This window comes from Seriola dumerili, unplaced genomic scaffold, assembly GCF_002260705.1.
Source record: "Seriola dumerili isolate Sdu_G_001 unplaced genomic scaffold, Sdu_1.0 BDQW01000155.1, whole genome shotgun sequence".
NCBI classification, from domain to species: domain Eukaryota; kingdom Metazoa; phylum Chordata; class Actinopteri; order Carangiformes; family Carangidae; genus Seriola; species Seriola dumerili.
In genome coordinates this window covers 799,011-816,018 of record NW_019174410.1, presented here as the reverse complement: position 1 = coordinate 816,018, position 17,008 = coordinate 799,011, and the positions used below count along the sequence as shown (strand labels likewise).

At 45.2% G+C, this 17,008-nt stretch overlaps 1 protein-coding gene across 1 annotated transcript in view; it reads right to left on the bottom strand.

Moving 5' to 3' along the window:
- Nucleotides 1-16,172, bottom strand: part of LOC111226325 (capping protein, Arp2/3 and myosin-I linker protein 3-like) — a 32,834-nt gene extending 16,662 nt beyond the window's left edge. Inside the window, exons 1-23 of the mRNA XM_022751404.1 lie at nt 16,115-16,172; nt 13,428-13,522; nt 10,533-10,583; nt 10,379-10,438; nt 8,766-8,887; nt 8,587-8,681; nt 8,175-8,245; nt 7,984-8,057; nt 7,829-7,904; nt 7,648-7,736; nt 6,658-6,752; nt 5,403-5,489; nt 4,764-4,873; nt 4,551-4,628; nt 4,371-4,447; nt 3,787-3,891; nt 3,527-3,596; nt 2,169-2,250; nt 1,915-2,011; nt 1,640-1,694; nt 1,024-1,196; nt 864-932; nt 327-420 (exon numbers count right to left, since the gene is read on the bottom strand). Coding sequence (XP_022607125.1) covers nt 327-420; nt 864-932; nt 1,024-1,196; nt 1,640-1,694; nt 1,915-2,011; nt 2,169-2,250; nt 3,527-3,596; nt 3,787-3,891; nt 4,371-4,447; nt 4,551-4,628; nt 4,764-4,873; nt 5,403-5,489; nt 6,658-6,752; nt 7,648-7,736; nt 7,829-7,904; nt 7,984-8,057; nt 8,175-8,245; nt 8,587-8,681; nt 8,766-8,887; nt 10,379-10,438; nt 10,533-10,583; nt 13,428-13,522; nt 16,115-16,172 — 1,983 coding nt within the window. The remainder of the gene's footprint in view (nt 1-326; nt 421-863; nt 933-1,023; nt 1,197-1,639; nt 1,695-1,914; nt 2,012-2,168; nt 2,251-3,526; nt 3,597-3,786; nt 3,892-4,370; nt 4,448-4,550; nt 4,629-4,763; nt 4,874-5,402; nt 5,490-6,657; nt 6,753-7,647; nt 7,737-7,828; nt 7,905-7,983; nt 8,058-8,174; nt 8,246-8,586; nt 8,682-8,765; nt 8,888-10,378; nt 10,439-10,532; nt 10,584-13,427; nt 13,523-16,114) is intronic.
- Nucleotides 16,173-17,008: the final 836 nt, after the last annotated feature.

The window sequence follows — 17,008 nt, the reverse complement described above, 5'->3', positions numbered from 1 at the left end:
CTGTGTAGAAATGAACGGAGTTCTCCAGTGGCAGGAGTTTTATGATAAAATGACTCTTTATGATAAAAGCTGACGACCAGACGCACATCTCACAGAGCGGCAGAGGTCAATTATCTTTTCTGTCAGAGCACTCAGACGCCTCGGTTACGATCCAAAGCGCTCGATGAATTCACGTCTTAGTTGAAGTAAAATCCGGTTTTGAGGATGTAAAACACTGATGATGATGTTCTGATTTCATCTCCCAGATTTTCTTTCATCTGTCTTTGAATTTAAGTTTTTTCGTCCTGACAATGACAATGAGACAATGGCTGCTCTCGGATGCCGACCTTGGTCAGTGCCTGCTCTGTCCTCTCGGGGGCGCTGCGGTACGCCTGGCTGATGTCACTTAGGGGGAGAGGCATGTATTGCAAGGTGAAATTACTGAGAGAGAGGGAAGAGAAGAAGAGGAAGGAAGAGCAGAGGAAGGGTCGAGTTATTGAGGGTGACAGTAAAAGACTAAAAAGGAGAAAATAAAGTGGGTTACAGATTCAAGGGTTAGTTAAGGTTAATATCCCCACTGGACAGAGCTCATCCCAAAATATCGCTCCAATGCCACACGGCGTGTGAGTAATACTTTGATCTTTGTAACCATGTCATCCTTAGCCTAAAGGTAAGTCTGGACCATTTAAGATAGCAAAGTGGAAAGCAACAATTTGCTCAGCTCACGTTGCACATTTCAACTTTGATAAATGTTCTAAAAACAGAAGGTAAATCTAACACGGTTTCTAGAAATCAATATGTTCCTTACAGCTGATGTACAGAGTATCCTAGATCCCAGCAAACATATGTAAAAACACATTTTGCTGCTGCGTCCGCGCTCTTACTGTTCAAGTGCTCGTGCCACATCCAGGAACCCTGCTGCGGAGGTGTTGTTGCGATCCCATGTCACACTCCTGCGGGGCAGAGCAGAGCTGCACTTAATACAAACCTCCATACAGAGCCACAGAGTCACAGATCCTCCCGCTCTTCAGCCTGACCCTTCACCTGAGTGTGGTGTTGATCTGCAGGGCTTTGCTCAGCATCTTGGCTCCGATGTCGTCCATGTTGTTCCCACTCAGGTCCACCTTCCTCAGGCAGGTGTTGCTGCCCAGGGCGTTGACCAGCACGGTGCCCCGAGAGCGTAGGCGCGAGTCTGTCAGCGACAGCGACTGCAGGGCCTGGAGTGGGGGGGTGGGGGGGGTGGGCAGCATGAAAGGGGCACGTGTGTCTTCAGTGTCTCAGTTTGTCTCGGGGCGTTTTTAGAAATAAACGAGGCCGAGAAACAAACTGAGCAGTGAGAGAGAAGATGAAGTGCAGTGGTGAAATTTACTTCAGAGTGATGAGACCGCTCGCCTACATGACTCCACATGCTGTATGTATGAATTATTTACAATATGTGTGTGTACTGATATCGACACTAAACCCACAAGGGCAACACAGAAACAGTAAAACACTGATACATCTGCAGTGAAATATAAATATAAAGTGGAAGAGTTTTTCTTTCCCCTGGCAGAATATATTCTTTCATTATTTGGATGATTTGTTACGAAGCACACTTTGCACAATTTGCATTTTACAGTGTGTTTTTATGAGTGCAGACTTTTCCCGCATGATCACTCACACATTCCTCCTCCTGTATGATTTGGACCAGCTTCTGCAGGACCTCATCCAGAACCCTGCAGACACAAACCGCAGAGACAAACACAGAGACGAGGCTACATGAGCCGGCACGAGTCATTTCCTGCTGCTGGCGAGCTGTCTGCCCGCTTATGAAAAATCACTGACACGTACATTGAAGCCGGCACATGCTGTGTAAACGCAATACACACACACACACACACACACACACACACACACACAAAAGTGCAGTAAAATGAGAGAGAGCAGCAGCTGCACCTGTTTTTGATGTTGAAGTTCTTGCCCAGATGAAGGTGTCTGAGGGAGGGGTGTCTGGAGAGGGCTGGCAGCACTGTGAGCAAGTCTGCATCCAGACCTGTCAACACACACAAACACACACACACACACATATATATATATATATATATATACACAAAGCTCAACATGACTTCCATTAACAGCCCACTCAAACCTCGCATGCCTGAGGACTAAAAGTCAAGGTCACAGAGAGATGTGCTGCAGCGCCGTCGTACCGTTGTCTGAGATATCCAGAGTGGCGATGGAGGAGACTCTGGGGAAGAGTTCCTGGATTACAGCAGCTCCTGCAGACCTTAGCTGGAGAGAGGGAGAGAGAGAGAGAGAGAGAGAGAGAGAGAGGGAAAACTAACATGTGCACAGACATGAATCAGAGTCAATTTAGGTTCGGTCTTCGGGGATTAGTTCTATTTCTCCAGACTGAGGCAAATTTATTGATGCCTTTTTTATGTCTCTGCGAGCAGTCTGCAGTCTGAGGGCCTGTTGAACTGAGAGGTTTGCTTTGCTTATGTTCTGCAGCAGCTCTGCTCAGCGGTCGGGAAACACTCTCTGCCACTTATTAACTAAGCACTTACATATACTTAAAAATCTGGAGGAGCTGTTTCTGCACACAATCGACCCACTCAGTGAAATGAGCAACTTTGAACCAAACGTGTGAATTAAAAAGAATTATTACTTTCAACAGGTGTTTCTGTTGAACTGAGCGGCCTCCAGTCATCAGGGGGAAACTGAACAAAGCACATTCACTCAAGTGCAAGTTTGAGAATTATAATTATGATAAATATAATTGCACTTCGTTACATTTCAGAGGAAATTCATGTATTTTCCACTTTATTTGTCAGCTGCTGTTTCTGTTTAATATTCTAAATACAGAACGTGTGATAATAAAATATATTTCATTATTACCCAACTTAAAACTCAACTTCAACATTAAGATGCTACAATAATAATCCAACACTATATAATATAACTGACAGGGGCCAATCTAACTGCATAGTAGGTACGTTAATAACATTCCCGTGTTATAACATTTTTATTATGATGTTATAACACTTGTGTGTTATCAGCAAATCCGTGTAAAAACATTGTGAATTCTACAGTTTGAAATTGAGTATTTTTATATTGTTTCTACTTTTACACTGAATATTTTTAACACTTGGAGCAACAAGCTGATATCGCTCACGCGTTAGCAAACACTTAGCTATTTCTACACGTGACTCACAGCCGAGTGACAGGACGACACTACGACTCAGTGATTCACTATCTTTATGAAGCTATAGACTTTGGTGAACACATTTCAAACACCAAAACAATCCATCCACATCAGTAAAGGTTCGTTTTCACAAGAGATTTGAAGAATTTCAAAATCCAGGCTTCAATTTTTCAGCATTTGTGCCGAACGATCTCTCTGCTCTACGACAGAAAGAGGCGTCATGACAGAGAGAGCTGACACTGTTCTGATCTTATATTCAAGAACCTTTAAAAGGTGAACTTCAGAAATAATGTAGAAATCTAGAAAATGCCCTCAGAGCTCTAAAGGTTAATGATGAGGACAGATAAACAGATGAACTCTTACCTCACAACCACTGATGTCCAGATGAAGGTCATTGATATGAGGGTTGGAGGTCAACCCTGCCAGGAGAGCCCTGTGGACAGAAAGAAGAGGAGGTGAGTGTCAGAGACGAGACGAGGAGGAGGAGGAGGAGGCGGTGATCACTTTGTCGACTCAGCTGAGGAGGATAGCTGTAATTAAAGTAGCCTGAGCCTTTATTGCATTGGAGTTCAGATAAAAGGGAGCAGGTTTCGATAGAGAATGAGAAGCAACATGGCGAGTACCTCAGAACATCAGGGGGCAGCTTCATAGAGGCCAGGCTGACGTGAGTGAGGCTGAAGGCCGAGCTGAAGAACTGACGAAACATCGGCAGCGTGTCCTTCACTTTCCTGTTGAATTTAAGAAAGAAAAAAAGCAGAGGGATGAAAGAGACGTAGGTGTGAGAGCCGGAGTGAGACGGGCCGAACATTGTTGACATGCCGGGTAAACACAAGTGCAGCGCTGAGCGCAGAGTCACTGACACAGGATGAGGAATGAAGTGAATATTGCTTTGGTGTGAGAAGGGGGAGCGAGTGGGGTCAAATGATAGATAGCTCTGCTTAAATATTCATGAGTCTTATCTATGCAGACAGCGCTGAGACTTCTGGTTTTAAACAGAAGGAGACACACCCACAGAGAGCAAACACAATGTTCCAGTGATTCCCACAAAGCTCATTTCTGATTTCCCATTAAGCAAAGAGATGGAGATAATGAGCGAGGAAAAAGAGGGAGTGGAGGAGGCCTTTAAGGTGAAATAAGGATGATATCGTCCCAGATTTGGATTTGCCACAGCCTTTATTGTTCAGGCAATCTTAAAGACATGACTAACCTGTGGGAGAAGGAATTTTTGGAAAGATTCAGAAAGGAGAGATCAGCGCAACACCCCCTCAGAAGAGCCCCAAATAGCTGCATGAGACACAGGGTGGAAACGGTTAAACTGGGCTGAGGATTGTTCAGACAGAACGTTGCACGTAAACACTCCATCATCCCGAGCCATTAAAACACTCACTGAGTCCACGGAGCAATCTGTGCCGGACAGATCCAAATGGACCAGGCAGTTGGGCTGAGACAAGAAGAGATACAAGTTCTGCAAACAGAGATAGAGAGAGGGAGAGAGAGGGAGAGAGAGAGAGAGGGAGGGAAACATCTTATTCAGGTGGAAAAGTGCAGTAAAAATGGAACCGAGTGTGTTTTTATTTCCAGATGGGTTGTGCTCTCTGACCGAGGCATCCTCCCCCGAGAGGACCCCCGGGTTCTTGCTCAGGTCCAGGTGCAGGAGAGAGTTGGAGTACTCGTCGCTGGAGCACAGAGCCTGAGAGAGAGACACCACTCCTGAAAAGAGAGAGAGAGAGAGAGAGAGAGAGGGGTGGGGGTGCAGATGGATAAAAGGAAAAGAAAGAGAGACAGAGACATGATGGAGGAGGAAGTTGTACAATATTAAAAGAGAGCGAACACTCAAAACATTTTGTGTCATTACATTATTCATACACATCTGCAGCAGCAGCAGGTATCAGTGGATGTAGCGGGAGGCAGCGTATAGTATCTGCCTGCTTCAATCTAATATTTAAATTCTCCACTGAGTGCAGGGGAAGACGAGACAGGAGCAGGAGGCGCGCTGCCCTCAGGCCGCCACGAGACGCCGTGAGTCAATATGGAGTCGTAGCAGGGCCAAGAATATGAAACACGGCCGAGAAGCAGCTGGAGCTCTGCAGGTTTTACATTCTCTAACCTGCAGTATTTCACAAGCTGAGCTCAATCAGCTGGAGTTTTAACCCATTCACACATGATTCTGGAGAATTACTGCTTTGCATTGTGGGAAATCCTGCTGCAAACTACCGAGAGGAGAATAAAGGGCCCAAACCTTTGGAGGTGAGCGAGGTCTTGGAGAGGTTGAGCAGACGAAGTCCCTTGCTGAGGCGACACACCTGCTGTATTAAGTTGGACACACCTGCAGCAGAGGAAGAAAAACCAGAGTTACAGAGGCATGTGTTCTGTGGAGTCAGTGTTTGCATGATCTTTTTCATTCACCCTGTTCTACTGAAGCCTTTACTTCGACAGTAACTCATCTTAGAGAAGCGTGGGCTGCTGAGTTAAACGCTGAAGCGCCACATGACGGTTGAAAAGAGGGACGATCCAAGGTCACACATTCATGTTGTGATTACTTGCCTCAAGTGTTGATAGTTTTCTAGGATACTTAACCTTTAGAGCTCTGACGGCGTTTTCTTCATTTCTACATTATTTCTTAAGTTCACCTTTTAAAGGGTTCTTGCATATAACATCATACATACAAGTGTTTTATGTCACAGTTCTCAGAACAATGTCAGCTCTCTCTGTCGTGATGCCATCCAAATGCTGAAAAATTGAAGCCTGGATTTTGAAATTCTTCAAATCTCTTGTGAAAACGAACCTTTACTGAAGTGGATGGATTGAAATGTTTTCACCAAAGTCTGTAGCTTCATAAAGATAAAGCAACATGTGAGTAAAATAGTAGATAAATGCCTAAAATGTAATTTTGTAACATCGCTGAGTCATAGTGTCGTCTTGTCTCTACTTTAACCAGATTTTAGAGGCTGTGAGTCACGTACGATCTCACAAGAATATATAAAGGAAAGTGGAGAGTCGACAGATTCTAACAACATTTAAACTAAATTTATATGCTTCGTTATCACAAAGATTTTAATAGAAACATCCGTCCACCTCAGAGGGTTAAGAAAGACATAAAACCAGATCTGTCCTTCACCATCGTTGGTCGTTATGAGAGGACGAAGCCTTCAATACACATGAATGGGCCAAAACTAATTAAACTCTCAAACTGAAATTCTTTCTCTATGTTTTAAAACAAGAAGCTTTTATCATTAAAGTGGAGCAGCTTTGTTTCATCCACCATCCAGTTCTGGAAGTTCGGTGGCCGTTCCTCGACTTGCTGGTGAAAATGTGAAAACCTATTCCATGTTCGGTCGTGTTTATCTCCTCCAGTGTTTATGTTCTCTCTTTGGAGTTTCAGATTGAAACCAATACGAGTCAGTGAACATCGCGCCTCCAGAGACGTGATGTTTTCAGTCTGAACCTCCGCTGCAGTAAATGAGAACCAGAGAGAAGCTGATGTGTGATTGTACCTTGGTTGTCCAGTGAGTTGTGGGCCAAGTTGAGCGAGTGGATGACGGAGGCAGGGTTCTCTGACAGAGCGGCGGACATCTTCTGAGGGAAGTCTCTGTGAAGAGGGTCCGAACAGACAAACACATCAGGGCTGCGACTCACAGCTTTCAACAACTATTCTGCTGATTAATGTTCTGATTAATTCAAGTGAAAAGTGCACATCACTAGTTCAAATCTCTGCTTTTGTTCAACTTACAGTCCAAAATCCAAAATCCAAATTATTAAAATGTAAGACAAAGAAAAGCAGCTAATTCTCCCCAATAAATGTTCATTTGGTGATTAATCGATTTTAGAAATAGTTGGTGGTTCATTTTTTGTAGATCAACGAATTGACGAATCACTGCAGCTCATTTAAAGGGGCGCTGCGCTAATTTAGCACTGCACTATAATAAAAAAGAAAGAAGGAATTTCAGGATGGAAGCAGCAAAGGCCGAGATATTTGACTTTAAAGGCTCCCTGTTTCGTGTATCTTGTGCATGTGCACATGTGAATGACTCGATGTACAGATGTGCCAGCGGTGACACGTCGCATAATGCAGCAACGCACCAACAAACAACAATCCTGCATCTAAAATACTTCTTCATCTTTGCAAATGTTTTATCAGGAGGAAAATGCACTTGACACATTTGTTAGATCTCCAGGAAACAGACTGTGTGTTACTGAACGTAAAGATAACTTTTGTTTATTTACAAGAAGACTCGGCTCCAAGAACTCTGCATCTTACAATCCCCAGAATACAACTCAAATGTGTCAGTTAGTGCGCCCCCCCCTCCACAGGTCAATGCCCCTTATCTTTGAAGCTAACCAGAAAACCATCAGGTTTATTTTTCAGACTTTAGAAAGTTCCCTTCAGGGGCCTCAGAGGAAATTATACAACTGTCTTCACAGACTGAGTCGTTCTCCAAGTGTAAAATGGACGTACTGGCCCTTTAAGAGGAGTCAAAACTTACGATTTTAGCCCGGCGTTCTCCAGAGTGATCTCCTCCAGGCTGGACGATTTGCTGACCGTATGCAGGACCTGCTCCGTGACCTCTGACCCCTGAAGGAAAAAGGAAGCACTGAAACTTCACCAGTTTTCTTCTTAAAGCCTCGACAGACACAGGAAGTAAAACCGGAGGAGTTTGTACGTACTATGCGCAGGTCTTTGCAGTACAGCTTGGTAAACCACGTGTTGTACGCCATCGAGGCGACGATCACAGCTAAATCCCTGGAAAGGACAACGATGAGGTTAATGAGGTGAACGCTCTTTGGAGGTGGCGGCGTTTGATTTGCTCTCGGCCCCTCACCTGCTCTCCAGGTGGCTGAAGTCCAGCAGGTTAAACTCTCGGTTGTCCTGGGAATGATAGATGGTGTCCACATCCTAGGAGCAACATTACTCATCAGCCTGTTTGCCGCAGCACATGACCCCCCCATCATTTTGTGCACAGCGCTGTACGTAACACTCACAGTGACACAGGCACAGCCCCACAGCTCTTACCCACTGCACTTCCTCCTTGCAGCTGATGCCATTATAGTCACACAGAGCGGCGTAGGTCTCTGAGAAGCCTCCTGAGAGAGAGAGGAAGGCGGGAGATGAAAACAAGAGAGGTGGGGGGGAGGGAATGAAAAAGAATGTGAGATGATACGAACAGCTGCTTCCTTCAGCGATAACAGGAGAGAGAAAAGAGAGGAAAGCGCACACAGAAACATTCGTCCAAATTATCATACTTGTGTTTGTGCGACAGGACTTTAAAAAGAACATCTGGACGACCATTTGTGAGATGTGTGTGAGCCAACATCCTCTTGAGGCTGCTGAGTGGTGTGCACGTACACCCTGTGTGTGTGTGTGTGTCTGTGTCTGTGTGCGCATGTGTGCAAATTCCCATGTTTGATGATAAGGCCTCTTTTACCACAAGCCCTCTGGGTTTCCACTGAAGTCTCTGAGCTGGGCGAATACTTCCTGCTCCCCTCAGAAAGGTCACTGTCTGAGTGACTGATGGACGGGCTGCAGAGATAAAACACAGATACGTTATGGATTCTGCTTTAAAGCGCCTGATAATCTGACGCTGCACAGACGTGAGACACTTACGCAAAGATGGAGTTGTTGAATATGCGAGACAGAGCGAAATTAATATGGCTGACCACATGATTGAGGTGCTCGCGGGATTCAAACCTCATGGAGTAGCTGGACTTGTCAGTGTCGATGATGACCTGCACAAACAATGGACTGTAAGTGACTGCTGGTGGTTTAATCTTACTGCACTCTAGAGAAGCATTAACATTTTCTTTAGACCCTCCCTTACACCATATCTCAAAATACAGTCCTGCGTTCATTTGTTTAATCTTTAATAACGTAAAGAATTTAAGACCGTGTGATCTAATTTAACCCTCTGAGGTCGACGGATGTTTCTATTAAAATCTTTGTGATGACACAGAGTAGAAATATAGTTTAAATGTTGTTAGAATCTGTCGACTCTCCACTTTCCTTTATATATTCTTGTGAGATCGTACGTGACTCACAGCCTCTAAAATCTGGTTAAAGTAGAGACAAGACGACACTACGACTCAGCGATGTTACAAAAATTAATTTTAGGCATTTATCTACTATTTTACTCACATGTTGCTTTATCTTCATGAAGCTACAGACTTTGGTGAAAACATTTCAATCCATCCACTTCAGTAAAGGTTCGTTTTCACAAGAGATTTGGAGAATTTCAAAATCCAGGCTTCAATTTTTCAGTATTTGGGCCGAATGATTTCTTTACTCATGGCGTCACGACAGAGAGAGCTGAGACTGTTCTGAGAACTGGGACATAAAACACTTGTTATATTATATGTTATATGCAAGAACCCTTTAAAAGGTGAACTTAAGAGATAATGTAGAAATGGAGAAAACGCCCTAAAGGTTAAATCTTGAATAATATCTGAATTGTCTGAATAGATTTTCTGTGTGTGCGCCAGAATCGATCCAGATGTGGAAGCAGCATCTGACAGTCTGGCTGTATATGGGCCAGACTCGGGCCGTGGAACCGGGCAAACACTGAGCCGGAAGAAAACAAGCACATGTTTTGCAATCTGAGAAGCAAACCTTCAGGACCTGCAGCACAAAATAAAAGCTGTTGTCTGTTACACCTCCTTTCCACTGAATGTTCCACCTGTATCCGAAAGCTCAGCCTGTAAGAACCTCATAGGTTCTAGGTTCTGCCTTGTGCTTTACGAGCCGTAACATTTTGGTTACGCTGCCATAAAATCTAACAGTGGACATAAAAACAGAACCCGTGACAATCGCTACACCTGAAGCCATGCGTTGTTAGGTTCCTCTAATTGGAAAGTCTTATCTTTATTCTCACAGGCTAAGGCTAACATTAAAATTTAAGGCAAGAGAATATTAAAAGACCCTCCCAGGCTCTGTGAAAAAAGCTCAGACTGAGCATCTTTCAGCAAAAAGAAAAAATATTCAAAACATTCCACCTTTTATGACCTTCTCCTCTTTGGTCTCTTTACCTCGTTGCCATCATCATCAGCGAGAGAAGAGAAAGACTTCATAAGAGACGTCTGTCTGTCTGTCTGTTTGTCTGTCTGTTTGGAGGAAAGCTTTATCCCAAATCCCTTAAAGGCCGGAGTGATATAACCACTCCATTATACACCTGCACAGACAATCAATCAGTGTCGGCAGAGTTCAGTGCTCAGGTGAAACCTCACCTGCTGCTCAGGGTGTGAATTCAGAGCTCGAATCTCCAAGAAGTTGAATGTGGATTCGACCTGTTGTGAGACAACCAGGTGACAAATGTCAGGCGACGTCGTGACAGAAAAGTTTCACACTGTACATTAACCGGAGGGAGAGAAGTAGACCGACCTTGGCGGGAATCTTTGTCGCCAGGAAATAGAGACGCCATGTTGTGAGGACCTAAAAAAAAAAAAGAAAAGAAAGAAAAAGGGAACAAAGCAAGTTGAACCAAGACTGTGTTAAAGTTCACTCCCCGTGAGGAGAAACTAGTCCCAGGAGTTTCCATGGCAATGATGAAAGGAAAATAAGGAGTCTGTTCCATATTCATGTATTGATCCGGCTAAAAGCCCTGGATGTCAGAGACACTTGTCTAACATTAACAGATGAACGTGCTGCCATGCGGGCTGAGAAATGACGGCATGTTGCAAACGTTTTTAAATCACGTTCTCACACATAAGAGTTGTACTTTCATTAGCGTGACATTATTTCCGCTGCGGGTGAACATGAAAGCGGCTCATTCATTTCATTTGCGGGATACAGTGGCAGCTTTGGGCTCAACAGGAAATCATTTCTGGTCGTTCAGCATTTCTCCGGGTCTTTAATATGAGAACTTAAAGGGAAGAAGCTTCACACAAGTGTATTTTTCTCACCATTTAAAGCGGCAGCAGCTGCTCCAGAGACAGAGCTGCAGGTCACTCTGGGTCAGGATGCAGACTTAGCATTTTTACCATGTTACTGTGGATAACTCGCCGTCTGCAGTCCAGGATGTGTGGGATCATTTTTTTTTTTGTGCAGTACAAAGTTGACAGGAGTTTGGACGTGACTGGAAATTTGAGAGAACTACCAAGAGCTTATTTGTGCGTCTCGATCAGAAGCGATCGTGCCTGTACCCGCTTCCTCTCAGCGTGGAAACACTTGCGCCGCGCGGCCGTCGGATAAATCTCATTGTCCCTGATTCTTCTTTGTGAGCGAGAACTGACAGAAGGAGAGAAAATGTCAGCGTCTCTCCATCAAAGCAAATAAGGAGAGGTGATTCTTTGGCATTTTGCTGCTCTCCAGTCGCCCCTGAGAAATGCCCTCTGCTCTTTTTCTTCTCCTCTTCTGCTCCGTCGCTCCCAATCATTTACTCCATTCTCTCTTATTGCCCTGCTAAAGCACTCCCTGTGGACACCCCCCGTCTCCCGCCCCCGCGTGTTTCCTTTTCTACCTCCATGTGTCTCTCCCCAATGAAAAGCAGTAATTAAATTACAGCTCTCCCGATCTACTGTTGTGTTTTTTGGAGAGAGGAGCTTGACACCGGCCTCGACACACAGACAGCCTCCAACACCCACACAGAGAGTGAGGTGTCTGAGACGCAGTCACTCAAAATGTAAAATGTGCATGAGAGATGTAGAGAGAGAGAGAGAGAGAGAGAGAGGGAGAGAGAGAGAGAGAGAGAGAGAGATTCACATCAAAGGCCGTCTGGAGGAGATGATTAAAAAGAACAGATTGTATCACATTAGGGTGATGAGCTGGGGTTAGGGTGCTAGTTAAGAAAGAGTGTTAGAGTAAAAGTAAAGTAAATCATGCTGACGCAGCAGGAGAGAGAGAGAGAGAGAGAGAGACAGAGAGGGACAAAGAGAGACAGAGAGAGAGAGAGACTTGTTGCAGTATCCCACATCAAAGAGAGGCCACACACACATCATGCTTATTGTGGCGTGTAATTATGCAGCAGTGCTGGGACAGGACACGTCCTCTAATCCTCTCTTGTTTGACACTTCGGCTGAAGGAAGCCTCTGTGAGAAATCGTGGAGATAAGTTGGTGTAACCTGCAGTGACAGAGCAAAACTCATCCAGCCCCCCCCCACCCCCCCGATCCTGATCCCTCTGTGAAATACGAGCACAAAAAACCCAAACACATTTTTAAGCTCTGCTTTCCCCAAAATGCCAGCCCAGTGCGTTTGATCAAACTCCAATCTATTTTTCCGTCTTCTGTGCTCGCCCAGCGGGAGCGAGAACTCCGGCTTCCCAGTTCAGCTTTTTGAGAGGAAGCAGTAAATGAGACACAGATTGGAAAGAGATTATTGGAAAGATATTTCTGGCAGATAGACATATCAAAGTGTGCAGATATCAAAGGCTGTACATGCAGAAACTCTCCTAACCGCCCGTCCTTGCCACACGATGAATCATTAAAGCATCCATTGAGCGGAAGGGCTGCTCTGCCAAGGCGAAGAAGACCGCTCGGCCGGGGATGAAAGCTCATTGGCTCGACGGGGGATTGCAGGAGGGGTAACGGGAGTCGCTAGTCATTTAAACAGTGTAAAAACTACACCAGCTTCACTGCAGATGGATCGAGCTTTAATAAGATCTTTCTCATACAGATGTGGTTCAGCTGCTGCTGCACATAAAGGAGCACTCGTCTATAAAACCTGCTGTATCCTGTATGTGTCCTACATGAGGTGTGTGTCTGTCTGCACATGTGCACGTCCACTGCACTCTGCAAACACTGGCCTCCATCCAGGGTCCAGTTTAAGGTCTGGCCCACAGAGTAAGAGCTTATTACCCCAGATTTTATCCAGATAGCTGGCTGCGCTTCACTCACACAAATAGAGGTTTTATATCTCTGTCCCATATTCTCTGATGAAAGCACCCCAGAATCAAAGGCTGCGCTCAGCTCCCCTCTCCCTCCACAGCAGGACTCGCAGTGCAGACACACACAGGAATCCACAGCCGCTCCCACAGATACCGTCTATCCAATATTCATCCATCCCGGCCGCCAACAGCAGCAGTCACAGAGGAGAAGCGGCAGTTAGTGAGTGAGAGTAGAAAGCAAGACGCTCGCTCTCGCTGTTAAATCATGGAGAGCTTCTGCCTCTGCTGTCATGGATATCACCACAGTGGCAGAGATCCATTAACGCTGCAGCAGAAGTTAGCATCAAAGACACTCTACATACATGATGCATGCATCAGGCGGCTTATTTGGCAGGATTAAGGTGTTCGTCTACGGCAGCAGCCCTGTGTTACTGTGACGGGCGGGAAGCTTACCAGTATCCTGTCCTCTGTTTTGCCATTTTTGGTGTCGAGCTTGATGCCACGAACAAACTTTATAGATGATTTATCGATAATCTTCCTGATGCTTTCTGTGGAGAACCAAGACACACAGTGTTAGAAAAACACACACAAACAGGGAACTCACTCTCCAACATTTCAGAGCGTTTAATAAAAATCCTATCACTGCTGACATTTCTCAAACCATGTTGTTGTCTTTTAGATGTTTGAGTGCGTTCTTACTTTCCCTGCAGCCACTAGTTTCACTCATTTATCTGTACAGAGAGAGGTGATCCATCACAGACAAAATCATGTCTGCATTGATTATTGTTGTTTTACGTTACGCTGTCGTCTGGTGGGAATGCAAACGTACAGTAAGTCTACACTGATTTGGAAAGTACGCTCTGCACTGTCGTACAACAGTAACATCAACTCCACGAAGGTCAAATCAGACATGAAGTTCACTGGTTCTCACACAGGACTGAAAACACCTACAAGGTAAACACAATACATGAAGTATTACGGCTGTAACAAATGTAAAGTTTTCATGATTCAAAGTAAATTAGATAAAAGATGGAAAGAAAATGTTATTCATCAGCTTAGTCCAAATGAAACTTGGCAGTAAAGCACTTTGACCTTTGTCTGGACCGGCCTGTGTCCACATCTTCATCTAACAGCAGAGATACGACCTATTCTGACATTTCACATAATAAAATAATCTCCGACTCTGTTCCTGAATGGATCCTGGTGAATATAAATAAATTACAAACCTTTTAAATGTAAAATGATGTAAACAGCAGGGTTAAAGGTTGTGACATTTAGAGGGTCAGCACCTGATTTCATGTTTTCATTTGTTGATTGTAGAAAAATGAGAATATTGTTCTTTGTCAGTTCAGCTCGATACTATCACCAGAGTGTTTCACAATATGCTCCAGTGTCCTCTCTTCCTCTCTTCCATCATGACACATCGGAGCATCAGTGTCTCTGATTCACGGGGAACTGTTCCTGTCAAGCAGCATCTCTGTCACCGCTGCGACCCCTCGCTTGTATATGGCACGTAAACCTGCCTGCCGCGCCGGAGGAGGCGTCTTACTCACAGGCTGAGAGCACACTATCACAGAGACACAGAGGCCCCGGCAGGAATGACGTGATCCAGCCTGTCCATTAAACTCCGGCCGCACTGCATCCCGCCTGACGAGTTTATGAGCCAATCGATATCAAAGATGGGACGGTGGGAGTTGATTCAGTCTCACCAGAGAGTGAAGCAAGTGTTTCTCTTCGTGGGGGGGGGGCAGGAGTCTTTGTGAGGCAAAGTTCAAGTGGAGTTAAGTACATTTAGTCAAGTATCGTATTTACTTTACTTGAGTTTTTCCAATTTGTGCAACTTTCAGAGAGAAAAGTTTTACTCTTCCTGCATTGTATTGGTCGGACCTATCATATGAATTAATGCAGATTAAACAACCAATCTGTGTATAAAGGAGTTCAGTGCCCCTGTCTGAGAACTTCTTCCACCCCTGTTCAAACGTACCCTGCAGTCATATGTGAGTGCTGCATGTTAAAAGGAGGCGTGGGCTAAAAATATCATTTCTCATGATTCATATTCAAGTTTTCTGTCTCTCTACATCAGTGGATTCTGTGAGCCAGAGACTGAGGCACAGACAAAACACTAAGCCGACAAGAATCGACAGTAACTCCATTCAAGTCTTATTCAGGTGACCTTGTGCTGCTTGCAGGCCACAGGGGCCACAGTGGCCCCCGTCAGTCAGTCAATGCAGGAGGAGACTGCAGGCGCCCAGCAGGTGACTGAATGAAGAGGCAGGGATTCCACTGGATTAATCATCACAGTGCGCCTAATAGAGCCATTAGGAGTAATTAACACAGCAGCAGAGTCCCTGCTACCCTGAGCATGTGTGCACCATGTGTGTGTGTGTGTCTGCGCGCGCGTGCACTTGTATACGATAGTGAAATGAAGACTGGGCCGTGACTCTGACATGTGTGAGCTGTTGCTGTTTGAGAATAAAGAGAATAAATATTTGTGCTTCCTGTCCAGCACATGCATTTTTGTTGGCAAGATACAGCGAACATCTGCCTTCATCAGTCCCCCTGTCTTCACTTTCACATGCACGCGCGCGCACACACACACACACACACACACGTACACTCACACGCACGCGTGAAATCAGAGAGCGCTCCGGCTGGTTAGAAAAACAAAGATAAAATACTCCAGGATTCAGGTTTAATGAGGAAACAGAAATCACACTGTGAAATGGGAGTGTTGGCAAAAAACGTGAAAGCAACAAAACGCGATCAGACCCCCGAGTCCACACCATTATTTACACAACGCCCCTTTTCCTCTGGCCTAAGGCTGGGGTTTTATTACCTGATCCTCCCCGAGAGGCAGATTTGAAAAAAAGGTACATTTCCCTGCACTGTAAATAATTCATCTGCACATTAACTAATTCACATGCACTGAGAGGGAAAAAAGCCTTCCCGGGAAGCTGCACACAAAACATGTAAAGGTGTAGCTCATGACAATCACCCAATGCGTCTGTTCGGTCGCAGCCTCCGCCAGACGCGCGGAGGAAAAGCATCCCGAGCCTGGACGCTCACACCCCGGCGGGTGACGCGGTTACAGCCCGCAACAAGACACGGAGCAGAATAAGCAAGCGGCGGTCTGGACCCACCTGTGATATCCTTGTTCACACTGACGAAACCAGAGGCAGTGATCTCTTTAGAAGCCATGTCTGTTCCTCTCTCCTATCGCCACCCCTCCTCCCCCTCCTCCTGCCGCTCTCCTCCACCTCCTCCCCTCTCCCCCTCTCTCTCTCTCTCGCTCTCTCTCTCAGAAATGGACAGGGAGGATGGTCTCTCTCCCAGGCATTCCAGCAGAGCATCCGACTCCCCGACGCGCTTCCTGGAACAAACCCTGTGGATGTTGGGAGGCTGGATGTGCGAGCGACGGGAGGTGGAGGGAGGGAGGGACAGAGAGGTGGAGGGAGGGGTGAGGAGGAAGAGGAGGCGGGGATCACTGAGGGATAATGAGGCAGCTGTAGTTACCTGTGAGGGCTCAACACACACCCCGGTGAAACATTCACTGAAAACACACGGTAGTTTGGCTGTAAAAAGTTGATGTGAAAACTCAAACCAGGTTGTTACTGACTGATCTGAGGTTTTTAAGGTTTTCTCACTTTAGATTTGTCTCGTGACAGAGACTCCGGAGCTCGTGCTCAATAAAACCAGAATAAGACAACACTGCTAAGTCCCCAGCCACAGTGGCTCTGGAGCTACTTATAAACATACAGTATATAGTGAGAATCTCCCACCCCAGCTGATGAGCACTCAGTCGTTATTACTGCATTACTACACAAGTACGCAACAGCTATTACTACATTATTACAAAACTACCCAGTAGATCATTTCTACATTATTACACGAGTACTCATATTAATAATCACACAGATTTTTGTTAGCATATGCTGATCATCCAACAATGTTTCAAAGAAAATTAATTTTGTCTAAAAACAGATTTTCTGCTCAAAATTATTTGTGTGCTTGGATCTGAACATCTGGACAAAATC